The following is a 19,315-nucleotide window of genomic DNA, read 5'->3' as shown; positions in this document are numbered from 1 at the left end:
ATTTCTGTTTTCCTAAGAAGAACAGCTTTTTTTTTTCCAGATAGTTTTCTTAGGCATTTGGGTGGTCTATACATCATTATAATTTGTGTTATGAGGCTGGGATGGAAATATATTTATAACTGAATAGACTCTTTGAGAACATTTTTAATTCTGAGAATTAGAATTAGAGAATTATTTTTTGCAGTCTTCTTGTGGTTACTCATTTGTGATCTCTACAAGGGAGATTTCACTTGCTGTTCTTGAGATTTGGTAAATTTAAAGAAAATATTATTTAGAGAAAAATGTGTAGATACTGCCTAGGACAGCATCACTCATTCAGACATGATATCAAAATATTGCATATAATATAGCACAAGGTAAGAATAAGTCTCTTTAACACATTGTAACACTTCATGAAGCCTTTAACTGCAAAGGTCAATATATCATTAATCACTTGTAATTTCTTTCCATTAAAAAAAAAAGACTGTTGTTTAAAAAACCATAAATTTAAATTATTTGCTGTCCATATTTTAGTGAAACAGTCCCTTGTTCTAAAAAAAAACCTCAAAAATCCAAAACTCAGAGACCAAATGGTAATTAACAGGCATAATTTATTCCTATATATTAAATTCCTTGTATTTCTCTTATACAGTTTTTATTCAGTCACATTAAATACAAATAAATGAGATTTTTTTCACATAGAAATATGTTTTGAATTTTAATTGACTTCCAATTGCAATGAAACTATAAACATTTGTTTTGCAATTATAATAGTATTTTATTCAACTTAGATCCAAAATAGAAAAAAAAGAGAGAGGTAATTAGAAACTGTTGTAAATAGTGCATGCATCAATTACTAATTTAAAATCACAGAATTCACAGTACATGAGGTATATTGCTATAAATCATTGAGTTTTACTGGGATAAATGTAATCCTACAGGAATCTGTTAGGAAAAATATTGATTTTCTAGCTATTTGTAGAACTATATAATTTTAATTAGAATTGTTTGTTGCTTAACAAAGGAAGTAATTGGATAAACCTATAAAGTATGAATCCATCTTCCCTTTGACCATGACAGTTACCCTGCTATTCTAATGCAGTATTCCTAAACTGCCAAACAGCCTCTTGTGAGATTGCTAGCAAAATGTGACAACATATGCACTTTTTGGATTTTGTTTTCTACATTTTTGTTTTTGTTTTGGGTGCAGTTCAAGAATTATTGGACCAAAATATCTAGACTCATTGTCACTTTGGATATGGTGTGGACAGGCCAAGACTTTGCCTAGCAGAGCCTCTTGCAGGTTTATATTTTCAGTTTGGACTAAAAAGAGCTGTTAGATAAAAAATAATCTTGCTTGATGTTACATGGGACGTGCAGGGCTTGTCAGTATTGGTTGAACAGCTAATATTGGTTGCTGTTTTATGAGTGTACGGTGGCCGTGTAAAAGGAATCTGTAGTGATAGAGGAAAAAAAAAAGAAAGGGAGAAAGGAAAAAGAAACACAGAAAAAATAGCAGAGGTTATTGCAGGGGACTTATCAGAGAAATAGAAGTGAGTTTCCTTGAAACGCAATATTGAAAAGAATGAGCAATAAAATAGAAATTAAAAACAAAACTAAGTCTTGTTAATTTTTGCTTGTTTTCCCTTAAGAGTATATTTTCTCTCTTCATATAAAATTCCTGATAATATATACTTTGCTGAATAAGCATCCCTATAGTTGCAAAATTTATACATGCACACATACTTACATATACAGAAACAAAACAAATAAGCAACTGTACCCAGATCTAGAAACTTTAAACTTTATCAGCTATCCAACCACCTCTCAGATGGCACTTACAATAAAGCCTTTACTGTCTAAAGAGCTCCAGTATTGCAATCCCAATTCCAAATCCGTTCATGGAATTATCTGACAGGATTCAGATTAAAAAGAAAACAGTTAACACTAAAAATATATCAAAAAGTCTTAATTCTCTCTGTACTCCTCAAACTTTTTTAAATCTTGATATTCTATTCCTTCTAGTTCCTGATTATTTTAACAAATAATTACAGACAATTAATTTGCTTGTATAACTATTTACTTCATTTTCATCCAGACTTCAGTTTTATCCAAAAGCAGAATTTCTCATTTCTCCTGGCTGAAAAGGATGAAAACTCTCCATGCAATGCTCATTTTAAATAATACACCAATAGGCACTCTAGGTGCTGGATATTACCTGCCAATTGCCAATTCACTCTATTCCAATGTTCCAACTTTGAAGACTGGTTGGCCAAAAATTTCTATGTTTCAAAAAAGTAACGTGTTGTCAAAGTAAACCTTATGTATGTTCTCACCACCAAATCATTGTTTTATGAATACCAAAACCAAAATCAACTGACCAACCAACCAAAAACAACAACAAATCAAACAAAACAAAACAAAACAAAAAAAATAAAAACCAAACAAAAACAAACCCAACAAACAAAGCAAAATTGCAGAAAGCTACTTTTATTGTTGGTCTGTCTTCTATACTCTTTCAGTCAATCTCTGCACACCACAATAAAACATCTCAGATGAATGCCAAGGTCTGGGTAGTTTCCTAGGCATTCTCCAGTTTTCTTCCCTTTACAGCTCTTATAAGAACAACTTCATCTGTAATTACATGGGATTATTCCAGGCTTTCTTAAGTCAAATTACTGTGTCCATTCATTTTCAGTTGTTAAGGAAGATCTGTATTTCCGAGTTCAAACAAATATATATGCACACACACCACAATGGGCTAATTTTTCCTTTCAATTTATACCGTGAGTCAGACTTTTTTGCTTGCTACTTAGTCCCTCTCCTTGCAAAAGTCATTACTTTGGGATATCTTTACGCCTTACACCATGGGTGTTGCTACTTCATTACTTGCTGCTAAGCAAGATTTGGGTGTAGGAAAGGAGATGCAGGGTTTTTGATTGTCTACAGTCATTATTTTGCTTCTCACTCTCCACTTTGTCCTCTTTGTCAGTATGAGCTCTGTTAAACTACTGATTCTCCAGACACTGAAACTGTGAAACAAACCTTCAAGTTGCAACCTCTCATGCAGAAGTTAAAAATGCCCTCCTGAGTTTGCCTTATTTCTTGCATGTTTTGAAGAAAAGGGTTGCTTATGTTTACCCACATAACTTCACTTAATACTCCATTGACACACAGGTTTATTTCTTCATTTGGTGAGCAAACCAGATATTTTCCCTATGGACTAAGGAGATTCTGCCTGTTATTCCATTTTGTAGCTGTTCATTAGTCCACACTCAATTATGTCAGTGTTCTGTTGTGGCATTAGAGTCCCTGGGTGAGCAAGGATAGGTTGGATTCAATCTACACAGGGACTCTCAGCCAATGTCATCCAGTTCTAAATGCAGATGTATCACTGGCCAGAGAGCTGGATGGGGCTAAGACCTCAAACAATCACATGTGTAATTGGAGCTCCTATAAAAGGAGCTGGAGGAATAAACTCAAGGCTGTTTGTCACAGGGAGCTTTGATGTCTGTGTGTTGTCCATGTCTCCAACCTCTGACCCCACAAAACATATGGATTTTAAACGTAATATTCTATTACATGAGTTATGCAGCTAAAACAACTTCAGTGTATTTATAGTTCTCCAGAGCACAGCTTTATCCTACAGGTAGGAGCTCACTATTGTTTTCTTGTCTACCAGATGTCCTCCTTACTGAGAAGGCAAATGATTTCACTTGAATAATAGTAATTCTATTGCTTGTCATATATTAATGACCTCATCAAGCAGGCTTGGAACGGGGTACACAAGTACAGGATACAGAATAAAAGCCTCTCCGAATAAGTTAAGTGAAAGACTACTCAGTATTGTATGCTGAGACTTCAAAAGGTGCAGTTTGCCTTCTTGCCTGTCACATACTTTCTCTGCAATCTCAAGTGATCTAGAATAACAAAATAATATTTTATTATTGTGTTCTGTAGAGTCAATAGAAAAGAGTATATTCCTTTTCTGTATCACAGATGAAGCAGTAATGAATGCCATAAAGACTGCTAGTGTTACTGCAACTAATGATCCAAGATGTTACAGATGACGTATAACTCTTTTAATAAAATGTCAAAATATTTTACTAGCCTATCTGGATGTATTTGGAAAAAAAGAAAACCATAATCCAAAATACTCTGTCAGGCATAGAAACCCTTTCTATCTGAAATAGAAAAAGTGGAGTTTACACAGAGGTTGAATAAAAATCTCTAATTTTAATTAGATAGCTATCAATTGCATTAATTCTGTAAAAAAAAAATATACATCTATATTTGCAACCAATGAAATAGACTGCTATGAAAATAGTGTTGTAGAGAATAACAAGAGATATTTAGCTCTCAAAGGAAAGAGAGATTTAGTTAGTTTTTAACCTGCAGACATACAGAGGTTAAAAGGGAGGGGAGAGATAATATGATGCACAGTAAAAAGATGAACTCTCTTGAGTTCATTGTTTTTGTCTCCTGAATGAGTTTTGAAGTTCTTTTCCAGGTTTATCTTTGAAAGGTGTTTTGTTGGTTACCCTTCAAAATCAGGAAAGAAAGATCAGAGATGAAATAACTGTTTTGAATAAAATCTCTCTAGTGGCAGCTAGATGTAGCCCTTACCAATTATCCATGCAAGGTCATTTTCAGTGCAAGTGATTGCTGATTTCCACTCATATATTTCTCAGAAAGACATACAGCAAAGAGTGTAAAATATGTTACATTATGGGGAGGGGAAAAAAAAAAAAGTAGAATTCAGTGATTTAGTTCTCCAGAGAAGTGTTCTTGTTGGAAGAGTTTCTGCTCACATTATTGATGTGGGTTCTTACAAGTGTTTTTCAGCAAATTGATTTTTTTCCTGAAATAATTTTCAAGTATTTGTTTTTTCAAGAAATGTTCTACGTAGATGATACCTGGACAGGAAAAAGTAGGCATGTCCTTATTTGGTTTTTATCACAAATTTAGTGGCTCTCTTCAGTCAATCTCTCCTATAGTCCAATATTATTACTGTTACCTCAGATGCTATGGTCAACATCAAAAAATGACAACATATAGAAGGCCAGCAAACTAACATACATATCTCTGTATAACCATCAAACATGAAAGATGTATCAAAAGAAGCTGTACAATACAAATAAGTTCTTAAGTGTCAACATATTTGTCCAGTGAATATTTCTGAAATCCACAGTTTTAACTGACTTTTCCAGCTCAGCTTGGTAGTTCAACAGAATCTATTGCATTGGCCTGACCTCTTGTACCTTGAAGGCTGAGACACAAACAGAGATTCTATAAAGCATAGAACTGTATCGATACTACAGAAGGCATTCAGAACACTCTTGATCCAAGTGTGGAACCCAGGGTCACACTATGCATAATTTAATTCATTGTATCAATGTCTACCTCTCTTTTCTTATACAGCAGCATTAGTATATGTATTAATTATGTTTTCTGAGCATGAAAAGCACTCTTGAATGCCAGTTTAACTATAGTAGAGTTTTACAGTACACAGAAACATTCTTAAGTGAAAATTTCCTTGCCTCCCAATTTTCTAATTGACCCGTGTCCATCATCAGTTTATCATGCCCATGCTCATGTGCTACTTAAGAGCAGATATCCTTTCACAATACCAGTCAAGACACATCCTTTTCATTTCTGAGATATGCAAAAAATTGTAAATTTTATTTTATGACTTGCAGGTTTTTGCAGTTAATCCCACTGCAAAACTAATTTTGAAAAATGTCAGATGCAGCCTGCTGTGTACTGATTCAAAGCAAGAACCATTTGGGAAGAAGGAGCTCTTCTTGCATACCTCATACAACAGATAGTTTCACATTTCATAGGCAACAGCGAATATTATATTGCCTAAATTGAAAACACTTCATCATGCTGCAATGTACTGCAGCTTGTCTAATGTAAGGCACGAAAGGCTACAGACTGTTATACACTATACATGTATCTGGTATAGTCTTAAGAGATTTCTAGTCATGGTTTGACATTTGTAACAGCTTATGAACAAGCTTATAAAAGATGATCTATAATTCTGACTCATTGAAATTGAAGAAATTTTGATCATTTCATCCAGCCACAGCAAACATAATGAATATTAACACTCCCTACTTTTTTTTTTTTTTTTTTCCATATCATCATGTCATCATGGTCCAATAAACTGCAGTTACCCCACAAGGAGACTTTTGCTTTGCTAGATAAACTCAGAACAATACAAAAAGCCATAGCAGAATTTTAGCATGCTAAAATAATTATAAAGTAATTGAGTACAAGGTGAAACTTCAAGCACTTTAAGAAGCATTTATAGGAAAAAAAATCAAGTGCATTGCAAATGTACCTTCTTGTCACTCAATATTATTTTTTCTTCCAAATATGAGTTTTATGAAATTTGTCAATAACTGAATGGATTTTGCAATACTTACACTTTTATTCAAATAACCTTGGGAAATAAAATCATAACTTTTACAAATTTTCTTAAAATGTAATCCTCTTGTTAATTTCAGCTGTGATTTTTTGTGAGAAATTATTGCTTCTATTTCTCCCTGACTGCTAAGAAAGAATGTAATCCTTCTGCTATCATCTAATTAGCAGGAATGTGACTATCCATGCTGCAGGCACAGGCACTAACACAAGTTGGAGGAGCCACTGTGTAGACATCAATGAACACTTTATTAAATTACACAGTTTTCTAAGCAGGCACAGTCTCTCAATGCCCCAGTTCTTTACGCTTTAGTGAACTGCCTCTGCTCTCTAAAGCTGTAAGGTTTCAGCCTGAGCTGAAGATATAAACTCCTGATGAGATTAGACTGAGTTTTTAGATATTTGGCACGCTTCTGTGCTTATTCTATTTCCCTAATAAGGCTTAGAGTTTGCTGGCAGGTGAAAGCATTGGATAGCAAAGGTTAGGAGATTTAAAATTCCACCTGCCCTGAAGGAAAAGAATGTCTTTCTCTTAACTGTTCAGCATTATTCATTATAATTCACCCTGCTCAGGCAAACGCTTCAGTACAGATCTAGATATTCAATGAGCTCTCATGTTTCGTTCTTGGCAAAATTAATATGGAATTTTCTGATATTGTTATTTCCAGAAAACCTATGGTCTGTCAAAGATGAAATGTAAGGAATAAGAAAAAAAGAAAATAGGGATAGGAGGGAAGGAGGGAAGGAAAGGAAGGAAGGGAAGGAAAGCAAGGAAGGAAGGCAGGCAGGAAGGCAAGGAAGGCAAGGAAGGCAAGGAAGGCAGGAAGGAAGGATCAAATATTAAAAAGCTATAACTGCTTTGGGATTTCAGTTAGGTTTCATAATACATGAAGCAGAGGATTACCCTCTTTGTAAAAAAAAATCTCTACAAATAGTAAATATGGAGGTTTTAGAAGACAGCATGACTATAGGCTAGACAAAAAGGGGGGGATAATCATTTTGGAAGATATACATGGGATGAATTCACATTGGAGGAAGAAAGAGCTAAATTCACTATTGGAGAGAGTATAGCAGACAATTTATGGGATAAATACAACTTCAAAATCTTATGGAAGGAAATTCAGAGGACTGGCAAGACCTTCTCTAAACCATGTGTCTAGGACTGTATCATTTGATGTGGAAAAGCATGTTATGCTGGCTGGCAAGAAAGAGAATTTCAGTTGCTTTCAACCCAGAAAAGTGAATCTAAAGCTGCTTTTGAGATTAAAATTGGTAAATAGAAAAGGATGTAGTTGATCTGGAATGAACAATCCATACTCATACAGGAGAATAGGGTGACCAGTGGTTGCAGTGGTCACTGGTAGCAGTGGCACCAGACATAGAGAGATATAATGAAAAGAAATAATGGCATGGAAGAAGAAGGAATAGAGTTCAATAGGATAGAGTTGAAAACATCTTGAGAAATGCTCTGGTCATACCAGCTGCAGGCAGCCAATTTCGGAAAGCAGTTTGCTGAGACTGTCCTTCAAATCCTTCAGTCACATCTCATTTCAGCTGCCAAATATCCTTGCAAATATATAGGAAGCTTTAGTTAACACTTAACCTAAATCACCATGGCTGTGAATGAAGTAAATTGCTTAGACTATCTGTGGTGTGCATTGAAAATAATTTCTTAATTTCAAGAAGTGGTTCTAAAAACTACAACTGCAGCCCTTTTTTCCTTTTGTTTTCTTTCTGTAGACTGGGTAACTAGGTGCAGTTGTTCTTTACTCAAAAATATTTTTTTTTCCCTAAATGCTTTGTTGCCTGCCTAATGCCTAATAATTTGCATGTTATAAATCATTAGATGTGTGTTCAAACCTGAATGCTGAATTTACAATGAGGCTGAGTGGAGAGGAAGGACTATTTCATACTTCTTAAAAATAATATTCCTGTCCACATATCTTCTTTCCTGTTTTCTTTTTCTTCTTTTTTTTTTTTTTTTTTTTTTTAAGATAAGTGATAAAAATTCCACCATATTGAGGTTGTTCAGAACTATTATGCTTCTTCTGCATCATTTTCTCCAGAACTGTGCCTAGATAGTTGTTGGGAGGACAGGGTTAAAAGCAGAAGAATGGCTGGGGAGGATGGTAGAATCTCTCAGGTGACCTTGCATCTGGGAGTGCCAAGGCCTGGAGAATAACAATGTGGGAAACCTCACATATTACGCCTTCTGCTGATGATGACGATGTTTTGAGATATTTGTAGGCAGTCTCACAGACGTGCTTGAGCTCCCTGCTTTAGGAGAGAGATCAGAGCAAAGATCATAAAAACCACAGAGGAGATTGGAGCATGATGGTAAACTACATGCACACAGGGCCTTGACAAAAGTGTGCACACAGCAGGGCTGCTGTCCATCAGGGTGGACTGAGCCTGATGGTGCCTGCATTCCCTCTTGGCTGTCTCTGCCCAGTGTTGCTTCAGGAACCTCTGGTTAGTGAGTAACGAAATGATTTTACTCTTTTTGTTTCAGACGTGGGTTTGTGGTTGTTCTGTCTGCCTGCCTGTGTCAACTCAACACAGTAGTTTATTGTTATGCTGTGCAACTTATTATGATCTTTCCACTCTTTTTGCTACACTCTGCAAATTTCAGTGTATTTTTTTTTATACTTTGATTTTTTTTTCTTTAATTCAGCAGAAAAGGCTTATGCACTCTATAAATTTAATAAATTAACTCTATACTTGTTCATCCTTATCATGCAGAAAAGTACTGGGTAGCTACCCTGCAGAACTTAAACTCAGTATATAGAGTCAGATAGGAAAGCGTCATCTAGAAGGGAGAGCAGGGTGCCACATGTAATGAAATGCTCTGGGAACCTCACAATTTACATAAATTATAAAGATTCAAACAACTTTTGCATGTTCACAAGTTACCCACCATTTTGTCACTGCTGCATGTATATCTTCTCCCACAAAACTTTAGCAACAGCAGTAAATTGAACTATCTATGTAGAAAATTGCTATAATAGTGTGGTACTCCCCATGTCTTACTATCAGAAAAGGTGTATTCACTGAATGTAGAGAACTAAGAATTACTGTTAACTATCCAGGTAATCTAATTAACAAATAAAATCCTCATTAACAAACAGTCAAAATTTTTATGCAAGGTAACTTACTAATATCTTCTGCCTTTTCTCTGGTCTTATGCTGATCCTTTGAATGTCCCACTCTGTCTTAAGCCTAAGGGTTTCACTCTTCCTTAAGAAGACAAGGTGGAAGTTTTGGTGAGGCATCCAGAGATTTTTAGAGGGTGGAGGACGATATTCTTCACAGCAGGGGAACTGGGAGGAGTGGATTTCGATACCTTTTTCCTCTTCAGTTTAACATCTGCTTGGAGTTATATTTTCCCCTGTTCTGGATTTCTGTTTGCTTAAGTACAGTTGTGGATATTCAATTACTGAACTACCAGTGGAACACAGATTGCCTCCTTAACTTTCCACTTTGAATTTAGCATAGTGCATGTTTATTTGTTATTTTTTTAAAACTACTTAGAATTTTTAGTACATAAATATACGTTAAAAAAAAGACATAAGGTATGCTTATATATAATCTCCCATAGCCCAAAAAAATCAACTTCTTTATCAAAAGTTTTAAAGTTCAGTATTTCCTTTTCCTTTGTTTTCTCTGCTTGTTTTTCAATATCTTTCTCCCCAAAACACTTATTTGAATGAAGTAATTTTGATGATTAGGAAATATTATTAATATTAAAAATTTTAATGCCTAATCCCTGAAATGTTAGTTGTTGGGTTTTTTTAGTTTAGCATTGAACTATGTATATTCAACTCAAATTCCTAAGCAGATTAATGGTTGCAGGACTTAATAAAGAAGACTGAATTATAAGGTTCAAAGGTGTAACTGACTACTTTGCAAATTCCTGTTATAATTTAATAACTTGAAGTGTGGTCACTGTGGTGTGCAAGGGTTCTGCTACAAGCTATGAAATAAGCAGCTTATTGACAATTTACCAATTATCATCTGAGTTCAGAATCAAGCAATTAAATTATGGATGACTTCAGTTGACTTCACTGGGTTATAATACATAAGGTAATGAACATAAATCTATAATACAAGGAATGATGAGATTAGAATCCATTACGAATTGATAATTAGACAGATCTAATTTGTCTGTTTCAAATACTCTTAAAATTCTTCATAAAAATGCATTGTCTTCTTTTCCATTAAGGGATATCTTACACCAATGGGTTACACATACAGAGAGAAAGATTTGCTGTGTTTTGAGTTACAGGCTCTTGCAAAGCTGTCTTTTTAAAGTACTTGCTTCATCGCACTATGCTCTAAAGAATTAGAATTTCTGATTTTGATAGAGATGGCAAATAACACCACTAAATTATCTGAGCTGAAGGCTCTTCTGAGGCTCAGTGAAAATACAGCTTTTTCTGCACTTAGCTGTCCTGCTACTTCTACTAGCTTGTTAAATGGTCCCTATTACTTCAAATCCTAGCCAGAGGTTTGAATTTAATTTCTGACACCATAAGTCAGGAACCAGAATTCTAATGAAATAGAGGCACCTTAGGAAGTTGCCTAATTCAAGGAAGAACCAAAATCGTAGGAATTATGGTTCATGGCTGATGGCCATAGGAACTTTGGCAGTAGGCTGAAGGCTGGAGGAACTATGATAGAAGGTCTGCAGACTATGCTGGTATCTCTCTACCAGTGGCTGGAGAGTGTCCAAAAATTTGGAGAAGTCAGACGGAACATAAGAAAAGTTTCTCACTGTGGTTGTACATAAGAATAGCACTATTGGCATCAACTCTGCAGAGCAAGAGCAAAACAAGAACAAAATATGCTCGGCTTGCTTCCAGTATAATAAAATTAAATGTTATTCTCCTCATGAGATTCCAACACTGTTTAATCTAATTTTTCAGAAAGCATCTTCAGTTCCAAAAATTTCTTTCTTTTGTACAAACACAGCAAAAAGGATTGAAAGACAAGATTAGAGCTGTGAATGGCTCCCAACTGAAAGAGAAATGGAGAAAACAGGACCAGCATTGCATAAATATCTTTCCTTAAACAAGCTGTTTGAAATGTCACACAATTAAAATTCAATTCAAGTTTGACCAAGGTCAAATACAGAACAAAATTCTTAAATGGTAGCTATCCCAAGTAAAGTTTTTGTTATTCAAATTTGTTCCTCACAAGAGACATTTACTAAATTTTTTTATTAGAAAAAATTAAACAGACACAGTCTTTTGATCTGTAGTGAATTTTCTATTTTAAATTTGGTTCTGCTGAATTCCAAAAGCAACTATATATGAATGCCAAAAAACAGACAAAAAGAGGGCATAATTTAATATAGAAATAAAATTCCTAGCGTAAAAGTTCTATATCCTGAACCAGTAGGTGGAACTTTGACACATGCATGTTAGAAGCATTCACAGCCCATCTTATACAGGTGTTAAATATTAGGAGTTTCAAATGGCATGAAGTATGTTTTAGTATTGGAGGGATGGATTACATGAATGAGAAGCAATATATACAATTTTTCAAATTTTGCTAGAAGTTGAAGGTCACATGAATACATTTTGAGCGGCATTAAAATGTTTTCGTCTAAGTTCTGAGAGGTTTAGAAGTGATCAACCTGTGAAAAGTATTGCCTAATGGTTTAAAAACTGTTATCTGAAAGCTAATGGTGATTTAACAGCTTTAGTGATGATTGATTCATCTCTTTCATACTAGAAATAGTTCCAAGAAAACTCATTAAAAATAATACAAATCCACAAATCTGTATAAATAAGAGTGCAGCTGGGCACAATGTTCTTCTGTAGTAATTTTAATGCAATTTAGAAGGATATTACACAGAAATATGGGCGTTACATTGGAGGATATTACACAGAAATTGGACATATCTGATAGATTTTAAAAAGCTTTAATTTTTTTTTAGTTGTTTCTTTTCTATTGTGACAAAAATTCAAGAAGTGATCTTCTGGAAGAAGAGATAGAGAGAGATTTGATGATAATGATTGGTGAAATAATATCATTTAAAATTATTTAAAACTATTTTAAACTCTTTAAATTCTTTTTAAAATAAATACTTGAGGTCAACAAAGCTATTTAAACTCTTCTGAGTTCTCAAACCCTCCTCTAAGATAAATTTTTTGCCAAAAGTTTGACAGTTTTACAACTAGTTTTACAGGGAATTAAAAAGAAACAAAAAAACCACCAAACAACAAACAAAACCACAAAAAAATCCTGAACACCAAAAAAGCAAACAAATGAAAATGTTTCTTCCTCCACTCACTCTTCCAGCACAGAATCCAGATATGCAATCTAATACAGAACTCAGATTTCTGTTTACTTTCTGTAGTTATGAATTAAAAGGTTTCCTTCATCTAATTATCTTCAAACGTTACCTTTATACAATGTTTCTTTATTAGCTTAGTCTGTTTTTTTCTTTTTTGCTAGCTCATTTATAAAGGCAAATGTTATTTGTTTAGAGTAGACTACTATCAAACTCATCACATTTAAAGCAGGAAACTGAACTTCAACAGGACTCTCAAAGGAGAGAAAAGTCCTTGCTGGTATGTACATCCATTAAGCAGCTGTGCTTGCCAAGTACATTAGCTACTTTTGTGAGTTTAACAAATTTCATCTGAGCATTCATTCTGCTGACCTAATTTAACAAGAAGGAAATTCAATAACAACCCCTAATATTGAAGCATTATTTCCCAAGAGGCATTTAACAACACTTCTACATCAAATAATAATGTGTGGATAATGGAATATATATACTGAGGGCAACAAGAAAGTGAAAAAAGGGAAAAAAAGAAAGGAAACACTCCCTCTCATACACACACACACACACACACACACACACACAAAAAAAAAAAAAAAAGAGAGAGAGCGAGAGAAGAAAATTCTATATACCCTTTTCAAAAAAACAAAAAAAAAACAATAGGTTTGAAATTTTTAGGGAAATTGAGAGAGAGAATTTCAACTTTTAATTTCTCATGGTCTTTGAGAAGACATATTTCTAATTATTTTAGAACAAATCTTTGCCCTCTTCTCTCACTCGGTATACCTTTGTCTTAAAAGAACACAAGTATGAGTTGTGATAAATAATCTCCAAGGTGGAGGACCACATCTCCAGTTTGTACATGCTGATATAATGCAGCATATGTAGTATATTTATCAATAGTAGCTTATATTAGAACAGATTGTTCTGTGTATTAATCAATGTACACAAATGAGGTAAATGAAAGGGAAAAGTGGTAAATTAAATAATACATAAGTTGGTGTTTGTTTAGACCAATGGAAATGGGTATCTGTGAGTTACTGAGAACAGGGCTGGGGCCAAAATCCTTAATAACAGTGGATTTCAGAAGATGTTTGGACTTCCAAGTACTGGGAGAGAGGGGAAAATGTTCTCCTGAGTGAATATAACTTGAAGACAATAACTGGTTCATGAAAAGTATCTGTGCAGTTATTAACATGCCTGCCCGCAGACACACAGTTTTTAAACTATGTCACTATATTTCATAGTGTACCCACTTTAAAAATCCTGACATTTTATTATAAGCTCTTTTAATCAACACAGGATTACTGGAAATAGCTTGAGTAACTCCTCAATATCAAATTGAAATGCAGGAAAATTTTCTGAAATTTTTATGTAGCTCTTCTTTGAAAAATAAAAATATTTAAGATGATAGTGAAATATAGTGTAAAGTTATTGAAAGAAGAGCACATTACTTACCTATTAAAATCAGCAAAAAGAAAAAAAAAAACAACCCAAGCATATTACTACATGAGTTTTTTGCCACATGTGGACAAATATTTAAGGAAATGCAACAATCATCATTGTTTTTTATGGGTATCCTAGGAAGAATAGCAAAATCACCCTGATTAAAGTTTGCAGAAACTACACCCTATTAAGATGACAAATCAAAGGGTTTTATTATTTACTGGAGGAAACAATTACCAAATGGTCTCACTAACAAAAAATGCTATTCTTTAAATGCTGGTATAGAAGTAAAGTGAAGAGAATTTACTGAATTTCTCTTGCTGAAATAACATCTCATGGTTCTTTAGATGGAGGAAGAAATAAAATTAAGCAAAGTGAAAAAACAAAAGTGTAGACAAAAAAAGGGTGAGCTGGGAGACACTTGCACTCTCCCTGCAATATCATTTTCCATAAGTATTTCAGGATACTTGGAAAACAGGCTGTCATATTTTTAAAAATGTTTCCCACATTTTAAGGCTAAGCTTGAATTACTGCATATTGCAAGACCATCTCAAGAACTTTTTCTGTTTAAAAGTTTGCTTCATATCTTGTTGTAGTTCTTCTGATGCATATGATATTCCCTTTTACCATTTAAAATACCCTGGAGAACTGGGTGTTTTACCATTTGTAATTTCTAAAACTACTTTGTGTTAGAGTTTCATGTCTCTTGATACTAAGACTAATAAAACACTGAAATTCTTGTAAATGAAAATGGGTGGAAAACATTTGAAGCAAAGGCAGCAGTATTTAATGTGTAAGTTTCAGCAATATTTATCCACCAGTCTAAATAAAGAACACTCTTAGAAGTTTCTAAATTGAAATTTTTTTAATGGCACTCTTACTTTTTTTAAGGAAGCATTCTTACAGCAGCTACCTGATATATTCAGTGTCCCCCTATATGGATAACCTTTATATTTCTAACCAGATTGCTTTCTGTGTCATCATTTTTTGTATATGAAGGGTACAGTAGCAGTGACGTTGGACACTAAGGAGTGAATGAATTTCACCTTACATTGTCTTTTCTCTGTTTACTCTCAGGATTTGGTTACTGCATACAGTACAGAGATGAGCTGCTGGAAACTGCTTGGCTGCATCAGAAACTAGATACATAAAAAAAAACAAGCCAAGAAAAACAAAACTACGCTCCACTGCCAACCGGCTTGAAGAGCATCAGCAGTGGAGAACTATGACAATACAGCAAGTCCTATTACTTCTGCTGCTCTGGATGTGGCTGCCACATCCCTGCCATACAGAAATGCTCTTCAGAAGGACTCCTGATCTCAGACCCAAAAGCTTTGGAGGACGGGCTTTAGGGAATGATGGGAAAGCAATTCACCGCCAGAAGCGAGGCTGGATGTGGAATCAGTTTTTTCTTTTAGAGGAATATACAGGATCTGATTATCAGTATGTAGGCAAGGTAGGTTTCTCTAAAGGTTTTCTGTATAATTCTCAAGTGTTCTGATCTTTCCACAGTCTTAATTTCTATGTTTTATTCTAATGTGTTAAGAAGCAGATTTTCAAGAAACAGATATACTGTTTCTCCTACTAGAATCACTAACTTAATGTTGCTAGTTATAGCTACTGAGAAATATTTGAAGAAAAATATTTTTGACAGATTTGTTTGTTTCAGCACAACTTGCCTACTAGCAGCCCACTCAGTATGTCTTCATTATCAAAGCATAATATTATTTGAATCATTATAAAATAATTTTCCAACTGTCTTTGAATATTTCATGTTTCATACAAGATATTGCATTCTTTTTCTATGCTCATGTTTGAGGAATGCAACGTATTTTTAAGAAAAAATGTTCTTCCTCTTTACATTTCCCTGAAAATCAATTAACTGCAGGGAGTAAAGTTCATTTGCAAACCATGTGATACAAATCATGTGGTTAGGAAGTGAACTGCAATAGAAGATAGCAGACTGGTACATGTGACTGTGTAGCTTAGTACAGGTGTACATAAATGACACTGGAAGTGTCCTTTAAATCATTTTGTGTTGATGTTTATGTTTTCCCAAGTAATTTATTGAAAAATATATAATGTATAATCCCACAATAACATTCAAACAGGTATAAGATGTTAATTCAAAGTGGTAATTTTCTTGAAAATGAAATCGGTGTCAGCAGTAATGGGTACAACTTAGCACCAGTGGTTGGTTCTAAATGACGAAATTCAGTTTTCTATAAAGCAGTTTTTCAGAATTTACCTGGTTTGGAACTTGAAAAATACCACAGTGAAATACTGACTTTTTGGAAATCATTCAATCACAGAGCAGCTAAGATTGTAAGGCATGTTTGGAAATCAACTAGTCCAAAACCCATGCTCAAAGCAGGGTAAGCTTGATTTTCCTCATGACTATGTCCTGTCAGATTTTAAATAGCTTCAAAGGTAGAGACTCCACAGTCTCACTGGACAAACTATTCAAGTGTTTGACCACCCACTCAGTAAAAGACTTGTTCCTATATTTGAAGGGAATTTCTTGTATATCACATTGTGCCTACTGTCTCTTGTCATGTCACTGACCACCACTGTAATGAAACTGGTTCTGTCTCCCTCACTTCTTCCCAACAAGTATTTATATACATTAATAAGGTCTGTGCTGAGCCTTCTTTTCTCTAGGCTGAACAATCTCAGCTCTCTCAGCATCTCCTTATATGAAAAATGCCCTAATTCCCTACTCAACTTTCTGGCTATTTCCTGGACTCCCCCCTCCATTAGTTCTGTAACTCTCTTCTCGAGGGGAGCCCAGACCTTGACACAGAAGTACAGATGTATCTCACCGAGGCAGAAAAGAGAGGAATGATCATCTCTCTTGATCTCCAGGTGATCTCTTCCAAATGGAGCCCAGGGTGCTGATGACCTTTGCTGCAAGGGCACTTTTCTGGCTCCTGGTCATTTTGCTGCTCAAATGGACCCCAAGTTCACTCTGCAAAACTACTATCCAGCCAGCTGGGTCCCAGCACATATTGGTGTATGAGAGCATTATATTATAAAACATTTCTTGGAAGAATTAAGGACACTGCAGGATTTATGAAAGGAAATGCTTATTAAAACTTATGAAATTTAAACACCAAGTAAAAATTTAAGAGTGCAGGCTTATGAATAAGCCATTTTTTATTTGTTGCCTTGAGTCTGTAGTATTAGCACTAGCATTTAAATAATGCAGCCATTTCCAAAGCATGTTGAGAGTCTTGTAAATAGTCCCTATATTTATTTAATCCAGTTCTCAAGTGTAAAGTCATGACTCCCAAGTGTTCTGAAGCAAGTAGGCCAGTTCCTCAGTCTGGATCAGGTTGATAGCATAAGAAAATTGACCTTGCCTACAAAATAAGAAGGGTTACTGTATCAAAAAACTTTACTACTGTATTGAAAGTATATTGCTTACAACAGTCCTAGGAAATAAATAGATTTCCAGGGCACCCAGAACTTCATATTATTTAAGAACCTTCAGAAGCATGCTGATTACTTTTTTCCTGTTGTATTATTTTTGAATATTTATGATTTCAAATCATGACGAGGGAGTGGTGTTCCTTAAAATTTTTTTTCCAGTCATAAATAAGCAAAGAAAAACTCTCTAGAGAGGAAAAGGTTAATATTTTTTAGACTAACTCACCTGCATTAGAAAAGCTGTTGATAAACATTGAACTACTTTGGCTGAGAGAAAATAAGTGTTTGCAAAAGTGAAGTGATAAGTAAAGATAAGTAAGATGATGGATTAAGAGTACAGCACTAAGAAGAAACTTGATGAGCAGTTAAGACAGCTCATCTAGTTTGCTCTACTTACAAGAGTTGTTAATTTGCAAAAGCAAATTTAAAATTAAACAGTATATAAAATTGCCTGGTAGTAATTTTGTGGCAAGTTTGGGAAAAGGGTAGAAAACACATATAAAATTAACAGTATCACAGCATGGTATTTGTTCAGGGAGAGTTTTACACAAATGAAGCTAATGGAAACAGATATAATTATATGTGGAGTAAAAAATTGACTGTTAAATTTATAATGCTTTATTCTGATAGTCCTAAATCTCAAATGATTAGGTAAATAAAGAAAATAAAGAATTACTGATGAAATACCTTTCCAACTGCCATCTCAGTTCTATATTCAAAACATTTCTGCATTTTTCCTTTTACCTGATTTTATCCAGAGACAAAATTATTTTGATAGGTGGGTGACATAAAATGCCACTTTCCTGTTAATTTCTCTGCAGCGTGTTTGGAGACGGTGTTTGGAAATTTTGGGCAATAATAAGAGAACTCAATGATTCATGGTCAAGGACTAAGAGAGAATTTTTGTGCAATGCCAGTGGAAGAATCATCAGAACTTCCAAAGATGGTTCATCAGGGTTTATGGTTTACATCTTTTGGTTTCTGATCTCATGGCTGATACAATTTTTCTTGTTTTTTAACCTGCATCTAAATATCTATCAGGGAAACTAACTGATGAATATTAAATAAGTGTCTACAATTCACAATGCAATTTATGCAGTCATTTATTCAATGTTTGGATCATCTTGACAATGTTCAACTACAATAATATGATGGAAATGGTGTTCACTGAATTAATGGAATACATAATCCCATAACAACTGAAGCATTCCTTCTTTAATCTGTGCGATATTGTGGCAGAGTACATATTGACTGGTTATGGACATTCCCAGGTTTCTTTAGATCAGTATTTATCATTATCACAAGAAAGAGGATGGTCATCTTTTCTTCATGTAATACACAGCATCCTTAGAACAGAAATCAAAATTATGTAAATGATTTTTGTATATGCAGAACCTCAAATAATGATTTCAGCTGTATCTCTGCTAAAGGTTGAAGTCATAAAGAAGATGGAAAACCAAATCTCTCTCTCTCTCTTTCTATATATATATATATATATATATATATATATATGTGTGTATATATATATATATACAAAATACAATTTGGCTTTGAGGTTTCTTTGCAAAAGATATAAGAAAATCTGAAGAAATTTAGAAGAATTTTCTTACTAGAAGAAAATCTGAGTAAAAGTGGTCCTCCCAGTTTCAGCTAAACAATGCAAGAATGTTCTAAAAGAAGTGTAAACCTCATGTCAGAAACCCAACTTTATTAATATTAAGGAAAGTTGATTAATAATTT

General features: G+C 34.3%; 1 protein-coding gene across 3 annotated transcripts in view; it reads left to right on the top strand.

The window, feature by feature from the left end:
* CDH10 (cadherin 10) overlaps positions 1-19,315 on the top strand; it is a 95,640-nt gene that overhangs the window by 22,656 nt on the left and 53,669 nt on the right. For all 3 annotated transcript variants that reach the window (XM_068197321.1, XM_068197317.1, XM_068197327.1), the window contains one exon: positions 15,224-15,602. In XM_068197321.1, coding sequence (XP_068053422.1) covers positions 15,372-15,602 — 231 coding nt within the window. In that variant the 5' untranslated portion in view covers positions 15,224-15,371. The remainder of the gene's footprint in view (positions 1-15,223; positions 15,603-19,315) is intronic.

This window comes from Anomalospiza imberbis, chromosome 1, assembly GCF_031753505.1.
Source record: "Anomalospiza imberbis isolate Cuckoo-Finch-1a 21T00152 chromosome 1, ASM3175350v1, whole genome shotgun sequence".
Lineage (NCBI taxonomy): Eukaryota > Metazoa > Chordata > Aves > Passeriformes > Viduidae > Anomalospiza > Anomalospiza imberbis.
Note: the sequence above shows the minus strand (reverse complement) of the source record. Positions and strands in the feature narration are given on the sequence as shown.